This window comes from Bacillus rossius, chromosome 16, assembly GCF_032445375.1.
Source record: "Bacillus rossius redtenbacheri isolate Brsri chromosome 16, Brsri_v3, whole genome shotgun sequence".
Classification (NCBI taxonomy): domain Eukaryota; kingdom Metazoa; phylum Arthropoda; class Insecta; order Phasmatodea; family Bacillidae; genus Bacillus; species Bacillus rossius.
In genome coordinates, this window is record NC_086343.1 from 1 (window position 1) to 19,380 (window position 19,380).

At 39.2% G+C, this 19,380-nt stretch overlaps 1 protein-coding gene across 5 annotated transcripts; it reads right to left on the minus strand.

Moving 5' to 3' along the window:
- Positions 1-905: 905 nt before the first annotated feature.
- Positions 906-17,246, minus strand: LOC134540023 (uncharacterized). Of its 5 annotated transcripts, none has more exons than XM_063382457.1 (9): positions 17,095-17,239; positions 15,613-15,790; positions 13,088-13,182; positions 11,707-11,864; positions 11,111-11,263; positions 9,873-10,031; positions 3,431-3,492; positions 1,830-2,014; positions 906-1,034 (listed from the first exon to the last, which is right to left on the minus strand). In XM_063382457.1, exons 2-9 carry the CDS (start codon positions 15,773-15,775, stop codon positions 906-908), a joined length of 1,104 nt encoding a protein of 367 aa, XP_063238527.1. In that variant the 5' UTR covers positions 15,776-15,790; positions 17,095-17,239. The 5 variants fall into 5 exon arrangements, with proteins under 5 accessions (XP_063238527.1, XP_063238526.1, XP_063238529.1 ...); XM_063382456.1 differs by having other exon boundaries at positions 3,431-3,507; positions 17,095-17,238; XM_063382459.1 differs by lacking the exon at positions 3,431-3,492 and having other exon boundaries at positions 915-1,034; positions 17,095-17,237.
- Positions 17,247-19,380: the final 2,134 nt, after the last annotated feature.

Below are 19,380 nucleotides of genomic sequence, written 5' to 3' on the forward strand. Positions count from 1 at the left end.
ATTTTGTCACACATACTAGTGGGATAAAATAAACAAACATAAACTGCCACTAAAACACAAAATATGAACACTTCTTTGCATCTGCATTAAAAGAAGTGAATGCGATACGTAGTTGCAACGGCGTAAAAACTTGTAGTCACAATTGATCTACCACCATGCGACAAAGTGGCATCTTTCTTTCTGTATGTATCTATGACGAAACAGATGTTGCGACTCAAAAACCAAATAAAACTAAATAATGATTCAGGATTCAAAAGTATATTAACAGAAAATGTGTTGGTAATGCTGCTGAACTAAAATTCAGGTTATCTGGCTGTAGTTAAACACGAAAAAGTGTGAATAATGAGGTTTTTTTAAATGTGTAAATATGAGCTCATTCAAAAACTATTACCTGAAAACAGAATTTAAAAAAAATATATGTATATTTCATGTTACGGTCAAAAATACTAAAATACAGCATGCTTTTACATTTTTTTTGTGATTGAATCACTGTTTATTTTCAACTCTCAAAAAATATCGAAGTAGTAGTAGTTTGAACTTTAGCCATTTGGCAGCTTACTGTGGAAATTCTCGCTTAAGAAACAAGTGTTTCGCCGAAAATCCAACTACGTTCTTTCAAGCTATTTTCTTTTTTGTAACACTAGCTATCACTCAGTTCGAGCACGGCACATAAAGTAATTTAGCTCTCCTGAAAAATTTGCTTTTTGTCACATTGGCTGTGTTGTTTCTAAAGTGACATGCTGGATTAAATCTCTGGGTGATGACATCAGGTCCATTATATATTTCAACTGCGTGTACAATCACCATTAAATTGAATTGATCATGGATACTAAATTGCCAGTTTTAAGCTAGAGATTTTGAACATTGGCACAGTCCTGCACACCCGCAGCAAGCGGTCTAGAGCGTCACCTGAGCTCCGACTGGCCCGGGTCCTGGAGGAACCTCGACAGCTTCTCATTGGCCGAGGTGAGGATGCTGAAGCCCGGCCGCTCGCCGCGGATCCTGCGCCGGCCCGCTCGGATCTCCCGCCCGCTCTGGACCACAACACTCCGTCACACCACCGCACCACATGGACAATGTTAACTATTACATTTCGTAAAACAATTGAATTTAATTGTGGTTAATAATAAAAATAAATAAACATGATGAATGTTTCTTCTAATTTATTAATTTTGATTATTTATTAAGTAATAATAATTTAATATGCATATAAATTAGACATGAGGATACACAAATTCACTAATATAAATATAATAATGTTCGCAGGCTTTCACGGCCATCGTTTGAAGTAGCTTGGCTTCTGGGTTGTAGCCGTGTCCTTGGTGAATAAATTCACCGACTTTTTGGTCGACATTGCAGTCGCCATCATCAGGGAGCAGTTACCTACTGCTCAGTAGGTTAACTGCTCCCTGATGATGGCGGCTGCAATGTCGACCGAAACGTCGGTGAATTAATTCGCCGTGGACGTGGCTAACAACCCAGAAGCCAAGCTACTAAATAAATATATCGTCCGCTTACTTCTGAAACCTTGTAACTCCATTTCAGTCAATTTCACAGGAGAACTCATGAGCTTTTTGGAAAACGGTCTCGACTGACAAAAGATACGAGGTTTTATAATTTGTGAATTGAAAAGAGACTGAGTAGAGTTGACTTACGAGGAGGTTTTTATCAGCATACGCACTATGAAAAAATGAAAAAAAAAAAAAAAATTACACTAAACACATACGGAATATAAAACTGGGGAAAATCTGGACTCACGAGGTTTTAGAAGTAAGCCGACGATATTTGAAAGAAATGTATGAACAGGATTCGCGAGGAGCGGCACCGACCAGGTGAGTGCGGCACGCCTGCCGGGCGTCCTCCGACATGAGCCCCAGGCCGCCGGCCAGCAGCGCCTGCAGCGCGGGCTCCGTGGCCTCCCGGGCGTCCATGGGCGTGGCGGGCGGGGACTCCTCCTCCCAGCAGCCGCGGGCGCCCGCCTCGCCCCCGAACCAGTCGCTCTGCTCGTCGTCCCCTGCACGCACACGCCCGTCAGTACCATCACATCACGTGCATCTTCAAACATGACACTGCACAAGAGAACTGTACGTGGGACTATTAGAACAATGTACAATTTTTTCTGACTCTGTTATGTTTCAAAATATAATGTTACAAACAGGGGCACAACAACGAAATTACCAAAGGAGGAGGGGGGGGGGGGGCAATATATTTTTTTTATAAAGAATCATCGATCCCCCCTATTGAAGCGGAGACCCGGGAAAATTTGTATTTCAAGGTGGGAAATGGTGCTATTTAAGCAGTTTTATTATCTAAAAATTGATTACACAGCACTTTCTTTGCCCGCCGTTTGCCCCCACTTCAAAGGTTTCAGAGGGGGATGGGGGAGGGGGCAAAATACCCTTGCCCCCCCCTCCCCCCCGGTTACAAACTACTGATCCGATTCACCCTGTTTTACGATACCTTCTCAGTAAGCCACCCTCGTACGGCCCTGTGTTGTGTACACACGCCATTAACCTTGGTGAAAATGGTGTGTATGATCAAATTAAACTTTTAAGTTGTTGGTGGCAATTTCGACTAGTTAGTGTGTGTGTGTGTGTGTGTGTGTGTGTGTGTGTGTTTTTTTTTGTTAAGTCACGTGTGGGCGGTTGCAACGTTGCGAAGGACAATGGGTGTGCCGTGCACGCAAAACTGGCTGTGGGACGCGGGACTGGCGCGGTGACTCGTGAGAGGCTGTTATCTACTGTATTGCAAGTGAATGCGTTGTCCTCTGGTCAAAATAAAATTGTTACCGTACAGACAAAGGAATTGTGCCATGCATTGGAAAACAAGCCCTCCTTACCTCATTCTACACCATTGCGTTCGAAACTATTCCCCTAATGCGATCATAATTTTCATAATGCTCTAAAATTGTAGCCCCTCAGCAAAAAACTTTCACTTGAAAATTTTTTTTTGTAATAATGATAAGTAGTGAGGGTTCTCAATGCCAATTTTCTGGAATCCAAATCGTAAATTCGAATCACAAAGACTAACTTGAATCTACTCGAATCCCAAGATACGTTACAAAGGTCAAAAAAAAAAATTAGACAAGAAATGATCAAGGTGATTAAAAATTCAATAAGTAAATTAAATATTCCTTTCACCAGCTAAGTTTCCAAAATCTATACATATCCTTATTTTTATTTACATAATTACATACACATTAAAGTTAAATCTTAAGAAATGGTAATTGCACAGGAACGAAGATAAAATTCCTAATAGACCTAGTAAAATTGAGTTGTCAATGTTAAGTTTTTCAATTTCCTATATTTACCATTACATTAACCATCTGGTTGGATTTTCAAACGTCACTGCAGATTTAACGGGAACACCAAATGCAGAATGTGAAATGTAACTGAAAATGCCGGCAGCCGGTGCGGTCCGAGGCACTCACCCTCCTGCCCCTCGTCGTTGGTGTACAGGCCAGTGTCGCTCTCCGAGCTGCTGAGGCTGCTGCTGCTCATCAGCTCGCTGCAACATGTCGCACAGCTGCTTCACGCGGATTGGACGGTGCCGGGCGCCCGCCTGCTCCGCCCCTCCGCTCCCTTCCCTCCTCCCTGTGCCTTCAACTGCTCGTTAACTCCATCACAATAACGTTTGGCATTCAAGAGATCTGTTTCCAACAGTAAGGCTCCTTTCACACGAGGCGACTGATCGCGGCGACTGATCCCCGCAACTTTTAGTGGAGCATTGTTTTGTATGATAACTTTCACACGAGGCGACTGCAGTCGCTCGAGCAGGCGACAGTCGCTTGCAGTTGCTCACTATCGCAACTGATCGCCGCAACTACAGTTGCCGCAACTGGATATGAAACATGTAATCAGATACACGTTTTCACACGAGGCGACTGGTCGGCGCGACTGGCGAGTGGCGTCTGCCGTTCCCATAGTTGTGAAGTGACCGAACCATGGCACATCGTGTTGATATGAACCGTTCTATTACTATATTAATAGAAGAAAGAGTAAACACTGAAGACCTCATTTATGAAGTACAGAACAACGAGGCTATTTGGAACAGTACACTTGAAGAATACGGAAATAAACTTGAAAAAGGAAATGCATGGCACAAAGTAATAACGAAATTCTTCGGTGATTTCGATGAAAAACCATCTCCAGAGAAAAATGAAATAGGTAAGATAAAACTTTATACTAGTTTCATTACGGTAATGGTTTATAGATATAGTGATACGTAATACGCTTTGTAAATGTATGAGGCAGTGACTACACTGAAAGTACGTCCGTAATAAAGTAGCGGCTGAAAATATTTTTTTTGTTCTTGACAAAACACTTGTCCACACTTATAAAAGCCTCTTGAAAATAGTTTACAATAGTTTTAAATTTTGTTTTGCGTTTAATGGTTCTTTTAATATTCGAGAAATTTGTGCTAGCGTTGTAGACTTGCAATGTTGTTGTGATACGGAACTATTTCTCTACCGACAGTAAATATTTTTCAACAATAATAAATTATATTTCAGGACGAACGTTTTCTGAAATGGTTCTTAAATACGTTCCATTTGCCAAGGGACGGAACCTTCTGCACTTATGAAGTACTTGGCAAACATGTCTCTAACATTGCTTGCAAGTCTTGGTGTTGGTCGTCCAGCGGGTTCCATATCAAGGAGTCCTTCAACTGTTAAAGTATCCTCAAAGCGAATCCCGTCCCTTTCTTTTACAAAGTTGTGTAGTAAACAGCACACGCTTACTATGTCTTCTGCTAGGGTTAAGTCAACATTTAATGGCCTATGAAAAATACGCCACTTGTATACGAGAATGATAAACGTGCATTCGATATATCTGCGCGCTCGGGAGAGTCTGTAGTTGTATATACGTTTTTTTACACTTAAAAATTTACCTGAATAAGGCCGTAAAATATTATTAGAAAGTCCAAAACCTTCATCAGCAACAAAGACAAAGGGCATAGGTCCATCAAATCCTGCATATGATTCTTGTGGCACCGGTATGTTGAGCTGTTGGTTCTTAAGTTTCTTGAAAAATACGCTTTCTTTAAACACTGTGGAGTCTGATGATTTTCCGTATGCACCTACGTCTATAAATAATAACTTATACGATGCATCACACAAAGCAAGGAGGAGTATTGAGAAGTAGTTTTTGTAATTGTAATATAAAGAACCACTATGAGCAGGTTTGATTATGCGAACGTGTTTCCCATCCAGTGCTGCCATACAATGTGGAAAATTCGTCCTTTCGTAAAATTGTGCTGCTGTTTGCAACCATAGTTCTTCTGTCAGTTCACGGAAACATATCGGCTTCAGTCGAATCCAGATTGCCTTGCAAACTTGACGGACGATGGTAGAAATTGTAGAGATTCCTAGCCTATATTGGAAGTGAAGGTCTGTCATTGTTGAACCTGCACCCAAGTACCTGTAACAAAATATAATAAATTGAAAATCTACACAATCTAATAGGAATGTGTCCTAACAAATTTGTAAACGGTATGTTACAGCTGCTGCTATACAGAAGAAGTGGAAAAATATCTGGACATGCTATGCTAGAGAACTTCTGAAAAAGAAGACAGAAAATCGTGGTTCTGGGGCTAGTGGCCGAAAGCAGTATGTATATTTTGAAACATTGCGTTTCTTAGAAACTGTGACGAAGAAAACAACAAGTAGTATGGTCTATGTCTCTGGCGAAGATCTTAGTGTTGAAACAGAAGTAGACGATGATATTTCAACACAAGAAGAAACCCCAGTAAATATCCAAAAAAACATCACGGAAGAGACAGATCAAAGAAAATGATGAGCTTATTAGTGTACTAAAAAAAAATTATGTATGGAAAGTACAGCTTCGGATGAAAAAGATGAGGATCGCTTGTTTTTACTATCTCTTGTTTCGGAAATGCGTAAAGTTCCCGATGACAGAAAGCTCAAACTTAAATCTGACTTAATTTTGGCTATTGCAAATGCTCAACAAGTGCGACAGATGCCACAACAATTTCAGTATAATAATACCAGTACTGTAGGCATCCAATTTCAATCTGTTCCACAAATCAATCATGGTCCATCATGTTCTCCAGTCGGTCTGCCAAGTAATTCATCAGTGATAAATTGTGCACCGCAGAGGGATTATGTTTACAATGTTTCATCTCCTGCATCTACAACATCACGTGTATTACGTTAACCAACAGAATCAGTGGGCAGCCAGTATAGTGATGTGATATGCTTTGAATAGTTACTCTCTTTCCCATTTTCGTGGCGTGGCCTCAATTTCTATTTGTTTTCCACAACTGTAACATTTCCTTTATGGTAATTTTATTCACTGTAGTCACAAGTAAACAACCTTAAGCATACTGTAACTTGCTATACATTGTCTTATGCCGTGTGCTTTATTCAGAACATTTAGTGACTGCTACAAACTAAAAACTTATTTCTTTATCACGAGAACAATGTTTCATGTGGTTGGTAGCCCCTTGCAAATTAATAATAAACACATTACAGAAGCATTAAAAGTTATTTTTTTATTATTTTTAATCACCTTAAATAAAAATATGAGTAATAATCTACTGATATGTGTATGCCATGTATTAAACATATTGCTTTGATTACACATATTACTTACCTTAAAGTAAGAGCAAGTTTTTCTTTAGCAGGAATACTTTTTCTCATAACTGTATCAATTCCTTGCACATCGGATTCTATGTAGTACAGTAATTCGTCAAACGAATTTCTTGACATACGAAAGTAATTAAAAAATTTCTTTCCATATGACAACAGCTCGTCAAATAAACTGTAAAAAAAGTCCCCGCTCTATTCTCGACCTTAATATAGGCTGCACATGCATGCTTCTTCTTGATCTGCGCTTTCTCTTCTTGAGAAGCAAGAGGAGCAGCAGAACCTCTTCCACCCTGGACGCCATGACGAACTGAAATCTATTTGACTCGGCGATCGCCGCAACCAGTTGCCTGCGCTAACGGCACAGTCGCCAGCAAAGGCAACTGATCGCCACGCTCAGTCGCCGCGATCAGTCGCCTCGTGTGAAAGGAGCCTAACCTTACTGCTGGATCCACTTGTACGCCACTGGTGACTGCCTCGCTTCGAGCTACAGTGATCACCAGCTATCAGGGCTGGTGCAAGGTAAATTGGCGCCCTAGGCGAAAAACCTGTCAGTTCTTTCCCTTTTTTTACTATAGCTGGGTCAGTTTGGTTTTCAACATTCTAAATAATTGTAACCAGACTTTATATGAGTTTGCTTTACAGTCATTGTGTTGTATTTCTTATTTTGCCAGTCGTGGCGGTATTGTTCGCGTTTAAAGCCTGCTTTGTGGTATTTCTAATTTGTTCGTGCACCCATTCAATTTCTTTTGCAACCTTGTTATTGAAATTGTAACGTTAAGATAACCTGACAATTGTGTTCCTTTAAATACATATGAACGTAACAGGGAACTTTACCTCTCTTTTGCCTTCAACTAATACTCTGTGCCTCGACTATAGAGTTTTCCGGTTTCTGGGAGATGGGGCAGTGGTTCATCACCACATCTACACACTACATCAAGCCTGCTGATTTCTACAGATTCAACCTGTTTTTGCAGGTATTAAAAGATAAAAACAAACTCATGTAAAAAGAGTGACATTCACAGATAATTTAGATGGTAGCTGCAATATTATTTTCAAATTTACATTACGTTCCTGACAATATTTACATTCCACTATCAAGCAGAGTTCCAACGACAAACAACTGCCATTAAGTACAGTACCATCACACTACTCAGCTTTTAATTGAACAAACCTTAAACATTGACCCCAAGACATTGTTTAAAGCATGTAAGCTACAGCAATATCAATCTATAACCTCATGGAATGTGTTTTTTGTATGTTGAATAATGCTCAGATAGCATAATCACATTATTTGAAGATTCAATTTTTTTGACATTATGTTTGCTCAAATTTGTTACTGAAATCGGGTTTAGGAAGTTTCACATTTTTTGCAATTTTGTAAAAAAAAGGTAAACGAAAGGCCTCACCGGACAGATCCTCGTATGAACAATGTTAAACATGGTTGCTACAGAAATAGAATCTTAGAATTCTCTGACTTTTCCCTGTTTTCCAGAAATTTAAGAGAAAAATTCCCTGACTTTCTTTTGAAGTACATACCATAAATATTAACGTGCATATGATTAAATGTAGTATAAAAATTTCAACATGAGGTAAAATAAGGTTTTTTTTATTGTGTTATTTAGACGTCAGAATTGCAAATGTGTTTTTTTCCTTCGACATGGCTGGTGAGAGCTCTTCGGCCCATATTGCTGAGTTGAATACTTTTGTAGCACAAAGTGCAGTACGCAGATTTATATTTTTAGCAGAGGGTTTGATAAGCTGAAACTGTGGCTCCTTGAGCCAATTCTCCTTAAAAGTAGTTTTCTTCGACATCTCTAAGCTAAAAAAAAAGTACCTATTAATATTTTCAGGTTAGGTTAAAACATTATTGCATATGAATTCTTAAAAAAATATAACTACACAAATACAAAAACTATTACAAATTCACACCTAGCAATATAACGGGCCTACTTAGAGAATTACAATAGCAGCATTACTACATGCAATAGCCTACTTACAATGTTAACTAACGATTCTGGGGAAAAACATGTTCAGTTATGCATATTTTTTTATACATTATGTGTCACACAAAAGAACTCACAAATTATAACGGTTGAAAAAAAAAGTAATTTAAAAAAATAGGGAGAAAAAATGCAAAAACATAACCGCACACAAAAGCCACCTGTTTTCGTATCAGCTTGATAGTTTTCAAAATGAGAATTGGTATTGCCTCTTTATCAAAATGCACTTTATTTTCTTATGATCGCATCAAAAACTAACTTCACCTGAAACAACGCCTTTGAATTCACGTAATAAGCTTTGTACTCACCTTATTCCACGTGAAAATAGCCTTCAAAAGATAAACGACGCCATGCCCGTTTTGTAGTTCATTGCATGGAACGGAACAAAACACAAAGTCTGAAGGGCAAATTAAAAAGGAGCAAAACACGAACAAATGAAGGCCTGGATTCGCTAGTGAACAAACGAGTGCTTGGATTGGATAGAAGTTATGGTGGGTGGTTGTAACAGCCTATTGCAACGGACAATCGTAGACCAAGTAAAAAAAAGTTGCAGTTGCCGTGTGCCTTAAGCAGCAGCCTTTTAGCGGAGTCGTTCTGTAGCGGTACGAGCGCATCAAAACAAAGCTTTGTTTGAATTATACGCAACTGTAAAATTTCCAGAATTCGTAGAATTTTCCCTGACATTTCCCTGAATTCCCTGACCATTTAAATTTCCCTGACATTTCCCAGTTTTCTAGTCCTGTAGCAACCATGTTAATGTAAAAAAAAAAAAAAAAAAAAAAAGAAAAAAGAGACCTGGAGTTAAAATGTTTGACACGTGGCAAAACTGAATTTACTGTTCTCTTGTTCGACCTGCATTTCTGAAATGAACGTGACGATGGGTTGAAATGTGCAAAAGTACGGAAGATCATACGAGAACTCCTCCAGCTGCCGATCAAAGTTGTTCTTTCACCGGTACATACATATTATAAACTATAACAAACTTTTTTTCATCCTGATATTAGTTTATAAATTAGAGGACTGCAGGCGACATAACAGTTTCAATAGGTGACGAATGATTGATGACTCCAACAAGAGACCAAAGATAGTTGCGGTGTTTAATTCCCCAGCCATGCAATTCTGCTGTCTGCAGCCTGATATTTCAAAGATCCATGATGAATATTAATTAATGCGATTAAACATTATAATTTTTTGAACAGCTCGTGGCTCATGGCAGCCGCCCTCACGCGAGAACGCAGGAGGGGGGGGGGGGGGGGCACACTGACCAATGGCCCGTGGTCTCCATGTGGGTGTCGCCGGCCCCCAACTTGTGGGCGGTGAAGACGCGCGAGGTCTTGGGCCGTGTCGCGGCCGCCGCGCCGTCGCAGTGCATCTTGGTCTCACGCACGCTGCGCTTGCGCTTCCCGCACAGGAGGCTGCCCAGCCTGCAACAGCCAGCCGCTTGCGCTCGGACCAGACCCCGGGCCGAGTGCCTCTAGGGGCGGGCTCGCACCGGAGCGCTGATCTCTCCCGGTCTGCCCTCGTCAGACGCAACAGATCACTTACAGTCAGCATGTAAAACACAACGGACAGACACCAGATTTTGTGGTTTTATTTTTTAGCCCAATTTCTTTCACAAACAGAAGATTACAGGTGAAATTGTTTTCACTTTACTGCTCATAAGTACTTTTTGTAATACTTAACTCCATTTGTACGCTGAACTTTTATGGTAAAATAATTTGTAATAAATTGGTCTAAAACAGATATTCAGAACAATACAAATAAATGAGTATTTGTGGTTTAAAAGTTAATAAGAGATGCACAATAAAAAAAAATTAAATTAATTTTTCAGATCTATGCACTTTGGTACAATTTTCGTACGGAAAAACTGAATTACTTGAATTTCAAACTTAAAAGATGACTTTTTGTTGTGTGATTTGAATAGTTTTGGTTCAATGCTGCTTAATTCAATGATATAACCTGCACTTCAGTGCTATATGGTGTATTAAATTACATTTTGATGTTACGGCTACGCGTTTCAGTGGGACCCTTCGGTTGGGCATTAGTCATTCTCATTATCCTTACTATTACAATTAAGATGAGCACATCAGAAAAAGTCAAATATTCTGCACATTACTTCCTTTATTAATCGCTAATTTTAAATACATTCCTCTTAAAAAAAAATAATTTTAAAGACTAATTACGAAAAAAATAACAACAGATACGTGAATAGATGCTGTTCATTATAATATAGAGATTATTACAGAATCCTGAACAGACTTTAATTTTTGATGCTTCCTATCGGACTGTTTATCCTTCCATCAAAGGGCAAATTTAGCACCAATGTGGACTCGGGACCAGTTACGACTTCACAGATTTTTTACTTTCATGTAAACTAAAATACGTGTGCATTACGTCAGCAGTGGGCCGGGGTCGTAGATCAGTCGCATCACTTGGCGATCCAGGTTGGATTGCGACAAGGGGGGAAACTGAAGGTGTTCCCGGCCACTCAGGAGACACTTGCCTGGCATCGCAGGGGGAGGCGGTGGCGTGCTTCATGATGCGCTTCTTCTTGGTGGCGCCGAGGGGGGCGAGCGGGGGCGGGGGCGGCGCCTGCGAGGTGCAGGGCTTGCTGCCCTCCCCGGAGTCCACCGCCATGCGCTTGAACCGCCGCTTCCTGCCGGACAGGTCACAGTCCTTGAGGCCGGGCCTCCCACCACAGCGTGCTGTTCATCTCGTCGCCATTACTACTGGTACAGTGCACGGATCCAGTTGGGGGGCAGCAGTGAAGGATCCAGGGTTTTGGTTCGGGAGGGGCTTGACCCAGCTGAGGCTAGGCTTTATCAGCGCAAACACTGAAACAATAGTGGACCCAGATGCTTTTGGAGGGGGCTTGAGCCCCTTAGCCTCTCTGGATCCGCTACTGATGGGCAGGGGAAACATCCTGCCCCCCCTCAGGAATCAAGCAGCCCCTCACTGAGGGGGTCCTCCCGTGCTTGCAAACGAGCGACTGACAAACGTAAACTTAAAAACTACATTTCGTGAAAGTTTCCCCGCCGATTGCGAGCGTCCAGGACGAGACGTGCAACTGACGGCGAGGGAGGAACGGCGCGGCTATACCTGTACCGCCGGGTGCTGGGGTGGACGGGGGAGAAGTTCTCGTTGAAGGAGTCGGACTCCATGGTGCCGTGCAGGAGCGCGACGCGGCGCGAGGTCAGGCTGAACTGGGCCAGCCGGCGGCACACCCCGCCCGAGGCCCCCAGGTCGTCCGAGTCGCTCTGCAACCACCGCGCCCCCGCTCACGCCTCCTGGCCCCCGCGGGAGCTTCGTACTCCTACAGCAACGATTAGAGTTCACTCGTTGCAATTTAACCCTTTCCTGCCTGGCGGAACTTGTGAGTCCCACAATGTTTGAAGCCCCATAGAAATAGTGTGTGCATGTTTGAAACCACATGCTGCCTGTCGGGACCTCTGGGTCCCTGTATAGCTCCGCTCTGCCAGTTGTCGAAGAAGTTCGATTGACAGCCGAGAGGTTGCAGCACTAATACGGCAGCGCTGCACCAGTCTGGAGCGCCCTTTTTTTTGTTCGTTGAGCTGGACATATGATAAATGCCTATCACTCTATCAGGACTTAAAAGTGCCATCATTAAAAAATATATTAAATATAAATTAAAAAATTTGGAAAAAATTATGGTCTCCTTTTATGCCTACTTAAATTTAAAAATGAAATAAAATTACAAATTTCCATTTTTTTACATTTCTAGGCAGGAAAGGGTTAAAAGAATGATATAATTTTTCGACTCATTTCTAATTTCAATAAAACTGATCATCTTAACCTGTGAAAGTGTAGCTAGGTATATAAGTTTTTTTTTTTTTTTAATTAATTTTTACATAAGCCTGCAATAAGTAATTTCATTATACTGTAATGTCTATGTTTTGTATTTCTTTTTATGCATTTTATATTTTGAAGTTTATTTTTAATAGTTATACTTATTTTAACTTTACTTGTTTGTTTGTATTTTGTTTGTATTGTTTATATGTTGTCCTTGTACATATGTGTCGTGCCCACAGCTTAAGCCCTCGGCTGTTGGTGGGCATGTTACAATATTAATAAATAAATAAATAAATACCATCCTGGTTTCTTGAACCCACTGACTTCTGGCTGATGTTTCAAGAACCACTGATTGTAAAGTAACATGTTGGTGCCTTGGCAGAAGTTACGTCACCAATCTTTTCCCTCTAATATTGAATCCTTCGAATACTAACGGGATTTAAGGATTTGATTGGCAACATCCCCATTTTCAAACACAACATTGCATAGGCCATTTCATTTTATGAATTTGACTGAAACGCCGCCCGAAAAAATAAATGCTTTCTTTCGAGTCTGGGTGACGGCAGATTGGGGTGTGTAGCATTGTCTCCTCAAATTACTATTTCCGGGCGACTTCCACGAGCGATTGTCGTCGGGGTTTGCGGGCCGCGGACGCCCCTGTCGGAGCTACCTGGTGCAGGCTGGAGGCCCCGCGGTCCTTGGACGTGAGGCGCTCCCCGAAGCTGCTGCTGGAGTCGTCGCTCTGCGTGCGGTGGCACGCCAGCACTGGGAACACACCCCGTCACTACGCGTCACTACCCGTCACTACACCACACCTCCACACCTTACAACCACGTCACACCTGCCACAGTCAACATTAAAAGGACTGGAGTGATGTGAATACCGTTAGCAAAGTATAAATTCAATCAAATTAAAATAATCACAATAAATTTTAATTAATAATGAAATCAATAAAACTGGTGAATGCTTATTCTATAATTATTAATTAAATAATAATGGAATGATTTATGGTAAATATGTAGTTGGACGGTATTTGCGAAAAAAAATGTTAAAAATCCGAAAATACCTTTATTAGATGCTCTTCAACTTCCTCTTTTCATTAAAAGCGGCGGCGATAAGAAATTCCAAATACTTTAGGAGATATCGAATTTTTTAATTTCATCACAATTATAGCAGTGCGTTCATGTGGCTTTCACAATTGTTTCTTGTTTACGAGCATTAATTTTTTTATTGGATAATGATGTCACATGATTGTTCGTGATATGCCAGAATTCAAATTAACCAATACGTGATTATTTACTTCATTTATTGTTTAAAACGGTATTTAATTACCGCCTCCAACTTAGGCGAGTTTTTAACGTTTCGAATTTTAAAGTCTTATTTTTTTATTGTTGCGCAAGTAATAAGTAACAAAAAAATTTTACGTGAGTTGTTTCTGTTCATCCTTAGTCCCGGTTTGTTAGGTCAGGTCAGTTACATTATAAATACTTTAAAACTAAAGAACCATTGAAATAATTTCATATTATTTCTAATGTACGCTTAGTTTCAAAGTATTTATAATGTAACTGACCTGACCTAATCGATCATTTTCATTAATTAGGCATTCACAAACACACAGCAAAATAAAAAAATGGCGACGGTCGAATGATAAACATAGGTCTTGTATGCAAAATAAGAACGGCGATATCTCTTAAAGTATTTGGAATTTCTTATCTCCGCCGCTTTTAATGAAAAGAGGAAGTTGAAGAGCATCTAATAAAGGTATTTTCGGACTTTTAACATTTTTTTTCGCAAATACCGCTCAACTACATATGATGAAATTTAAAAATTTGATATCTCCTAAAGTATTTGGAATTTTTACCTCCGCCGCTTTTAATGAAAAGAGGAAGTTGAAGAGCGTCTAATAAAGGTATTTTCGGATTTTTTACATTTTTTTCCGCAAATAACGCTCAACTACATATTTACCTGATTTATAATGATAAGGAATTATACAAACGGGAAAATAACTTCACTTACCTATATAAATAAACTTGCAAAAGTTTATAAAAAATAATTTCTATCACTAACATTCACAAAATATTTGGAAATGTTTTTAGGTATGGACCAGTATTCAATATCATTAAAGTATAAGATTTAAAAGTACATATATAATTTTTATTTTTATGTGGCCTTTTTACCATCCTGTGAAAATTTAGTTTCCTGGTGCGTGCACATCGTAAAAATTCACTTTCAAATTTTTCATAATGAGTTTACAGAAGTTAAACTTTAAAAAAAAAATTTGACTACAGGACAGCCAACAGACATGTTACTTGTCCAGGTTTAGGAAAAAAACAATGATATTTATTAGTCGCCATGAGTTCAAATTCACAATCATGACTTGCACTATTACCACAGGACCACTATCAATTATTTTATTACACCACATGCACTACTGCTGATAGCACTGAATAAAGTTGTTCATAACATTATTTTCCAATAAAAAATAAAAAATAAAAATTAATGCAAATTTTTTGTAATTAAAAAACCTTAATTTTTTCTCGGAGAAAATATTACTGTACACACCCTTCCTTCAATTTCCAAACTTTATCTATTTATGTTACGTTCTTGAATAACAAATCACGTTTAAATGTTTTATGCAAAAAATTTTATCTTCATGTCATATTAAATTGACACAAACATTTCCAGCTTGAACTATACGAATGCTTTACTCACGTCAACATTATTTTTGAAACTTGACAGGATATTTTTTTTCGCAGGGATCTACGCAGCACAGTTATTAACAAAGACCTCAGTTGGCTCTGGGTCGTGTCTGGGGTCGAACCCACGACCGAGAGCACATCCAGGGGAGGAGAGGGTGAAGGTGGATGAGGAGGGGAGAGGGATTTTTTTTTTAGAGAAATCAACCCTTTCCACGTGGGAAGAGAGAGCATGGTGTCATACTATAATTAACAAATCTACTAAACATAAATTTTTTAAACAAATGTTTGGGAAGATTAATTACAAATTTTGTAACAACAGCTCCTTGCTTGCGAGAACTCATTGAGGTTGAAAGCTCCGCATGGCTAACCCATTTATAACCTACTTTCGCCAATAGTGCTTTAGTACACAGGCACAAAAGTAGCCGGGGCAACGCTGGGAAAGTAGCCGGGGCAACGCTGGGAAAGTAGCCGGGGCAACGCCGGGACAGGCACGCACCGAGGTTGCCAGTGGAGCGGGCGCGTCGCCTCAGGCCCCAGCGACGCCGCGACGCAGGGGTGCGAGACGACTCCTCCAGGGCGCTGCTCAGGTCCGGCACCAGGGACTCCATCCTGAGGCGCAGTCCCAGCTTCAGCGGCACCGTGCCCAGACCTCGCTCCATTGGCACGGCGCACGCCTGCAACCGGCAGACCGACTGCAGTTAGGCGAGGGTCTTCAGTCTTCGGCACGGCCACGCAGTAATGCCAACTGTGATCATGTGAACTGTAACCTGGTAGAAACGTAACAACTGACAGTAAGGATAAACTTGCAGTATAACAAAACCGGCAGCACAGCAGCAACGGGACCTGGCGACTAATGTTCACAGCCGAGACCCGCCCGAAAGAACCCGAGTGTGTCTCCACTGCATGGAGGCCAGGCTGATGACCTTCACTAATTGTGCAGTTCAGAGGGCATTTCTGAGCAATTATCGTACATATTAACACAATAAGAACTCAAATGATTATTTTTTTTTTTTGCAAAAACCACGGTTAATTTGTATAAATTAGGTATCATTATATAATTTTTATTTTCATTGAATCTCTATATTATCTATTTATACTATTATAAAACTGTAAACAGAAGTGTGTTTGAGCACTGCGCAAAAACCGATTATGATGAATTGTTTAAAAGCTTATGATTAGACTTCAAAACTGGTGTAGCCTATGTTTTATCTCGAAAATGTGATGGGAGCCGGAGATAAATAACAATAAATGCACATTTTTTTCACAACCAAGTACAACAAATATAAGGTGAGCTCCATTTCAAGTTTATTTATATTGAAGCGGGTCAGTTTCTTTCTGTTCTAAAAAGCTGCGATGTCCAATAATTCCTTAATATCGTTAATGTAGCTAATCTAACCCACTGTTCAAAGAATTTCAAAGTAGATTTAATGCACCTAACCTAACAAACCATTCAGTAAAAATTCTGTAACACATATCCAAGTTTATTTCTTGATTCTAATACCATAATCATGTATAATTAAACTTGTGGTAAGTTATATAAAAAGATCATGGACATAAAAAGTGATACGTAACAATGAACTTTTTATGAGCTCCTACTCCAGGAAATTACAATATTTATCCCTCCCAGCTAGGAAAACATTCATATTTGTCATTAATTCATGTTTATGGGTCACAGCAAAGACAAAAAAAAAAATAGTGCCTCTGTAATTGTTTAGGAGTAAGAGTATGGATTTGAAGGATGTGGAATATCCCTCATTACTAAACTGTGTAGTGCATTAACAAGATCAACGTAATATGCGCTCCAGTACACGCAAAAAAAAAAAAAAAACTACCTAATACAAAACTATTTCCATTGCCTTCATACGATCATTTAATACTAAACACGCACACGTAATTGGCAAAAATGAACCACAAGAAAACAATATTATCGGTGTAAATTCAATCTCATTTATTTAAAACAGCAACTAATAATACCTACTCCTTGTTTATTCAATTTAATTATCTTCTATTCCACTTAGCCATATAAGTAATCAAACGTCAACTAAAAAATCTGTCAAAAACATATAATAAAAAATAAAACACACAACCATAGATAAACCTAACACCAAGTTCACTATCAGAGCAAATACAGCGCCATGTGACAAATGAAGTAAACAAATGAAGAGAGTGGCTGTTAAAATAAGACATTTTAGCAGGAAATAAAATTGTCAAATTGTAGTGACGGTGCTGTGCCATAGAAAAAAATTACACAAATTATTTTTTTCACGGTCTAAGTTAAGCTTACGATTTTCATTAAACTGTCAAAATGAGATGTTTTAAACATTGACTAATGCGTTTTTTTTAAATAACACTTTAACGGCCTTTTAAAATAACCATAAAAAGACACAGAATATATTAAAATTGAACATCAAAGATATTAATAAATAATATTCATAGCTCAAAGGAAAATGGCGGGGAAACGGAAATTTTGTTCATAATAGTAAACACTACTTTCTCTTTACATAAAATCTTCTTTCACAATCTTTAAATAATCTTTTTTTTTTTCATTTTTAACTACCGGGAAATAGCTAACATTAATAAAACACGCTATACAAACGTATGAAATACAAATATATTGGAAGGACTCTGAGCATATACCTATTACCGAAAGTAAAGCCAAACAAACCAAAAGAATTGCTCTTTACAATATTGCAGGCATTAGATACTCTCAGAGCTTCCTTATTAACAACTGTAGAGCTATTTTAATTAAAGCTCCACTTTTAGGTAAGTCAATTTATTATGTGCTGCTAGCTATTTACTTGTATTGACACATAGGTATACACATACATTTATATATAGGGATACAGTTGGTGATAAGTAGATTACAATATCATAAAAACACAATGGTAATTTTAATTATTTATTAATGAAATTCAAAGTATCTCAGGTTTATATCAAAAAGTAAAAATATTTATTGCTTCCAAAATCCTAAACTATTGTTGGCACTACAGAACACATATCTATATATTGGAAAATGTCTGGAGTGACGATGCGCACATTTACTAAATAATCAAGTGTCTCTTTTGTTCGGGTTAGAAAATCTCATAAACAGATTCAGTATATAATTATGATTTACATAAGTTTTTACCTCGGCTAGATCAAAATAACTCAAGTCAGTAGAGCTCTGATGCTCTCTCTCCCAGACCACTAGACCACTGGGTAATTACAGTTATGTGTTAAAATAGTGTGTCAAATTAGATTCACGTAGTTAATATTACATTGTTTCAATTTATCTATGTCTTTCTTGAAATTTGGCCGCAAAATAACTAAGTATGGATGTGACACGTGTCTCGTACTAACGAAATGGAGTAACACACACAGTCATTTCTTACTCACGTATTTATACACTCCTAGAATCTCTATCCTTTTGGATAAATCCCTGTTAATATTCACTGACACTTAAACAAACCATTTATTTCATTCTTTGGTGTGTATACCTATTTCTAATTAGCTATTTTCAGGATAAATTTCCGACGATGTCTTATATGTGTCCATCCCTTAATAGGTCATCACATTCTTCTTAAAAACCTTCTTAATTTAAGTAATCTAACAATGCGGGCCACATTTTAAACTACGGCTCCTGATTGGCCGAGAACTAATGATAGTTACATCACTTTAAATAAAACACATCAATTCCGCGCGCAACAATAGCGCGGAACACAAAATCTCACATTAAATTTGAATTAAATACATATAGGAATAACATTTTACATTAATAAACACGGTGTCAAATTAGCAATTTACCGTTTAAATGTCAATTGCTCCTAGAGGGGTTCATGCAATTGTTAGTCTCAAACGTTCGTTTTAGTCATAGAGTTTCAGTTAAATAGATATACATTGACATCGTACGGCCGAAGGCCACCCCAAAGCCCGACCTGCACCCGCCAGTACTCGGCTCCGCTAACGGAAAGCACCCCTAGCCATGGCCCACCTGAGTCAAGTGAGTTGACCGCAGCCCAAGGTAGAGAATAGCGAACCATTTTAATTACGCATGCAACGCACTCCCCGTGCCTACAAAATTCCCCACACAATAATAAAGTAATCAAAAACAAACAAAAGCCCCTAATTAATAGAGTGCGACGTAGGAGTGCCCGGGTCACTCACGTGTAGTTTTCTACTAAAACAGCTGTGAGTACAACCCTTGCGGCCTTCAGCCTTAATTCAGTAGTGAAACGTGTGACGTAACGCAAACCGCCCCAAATTAGCATTATCATTCGCCACTGGA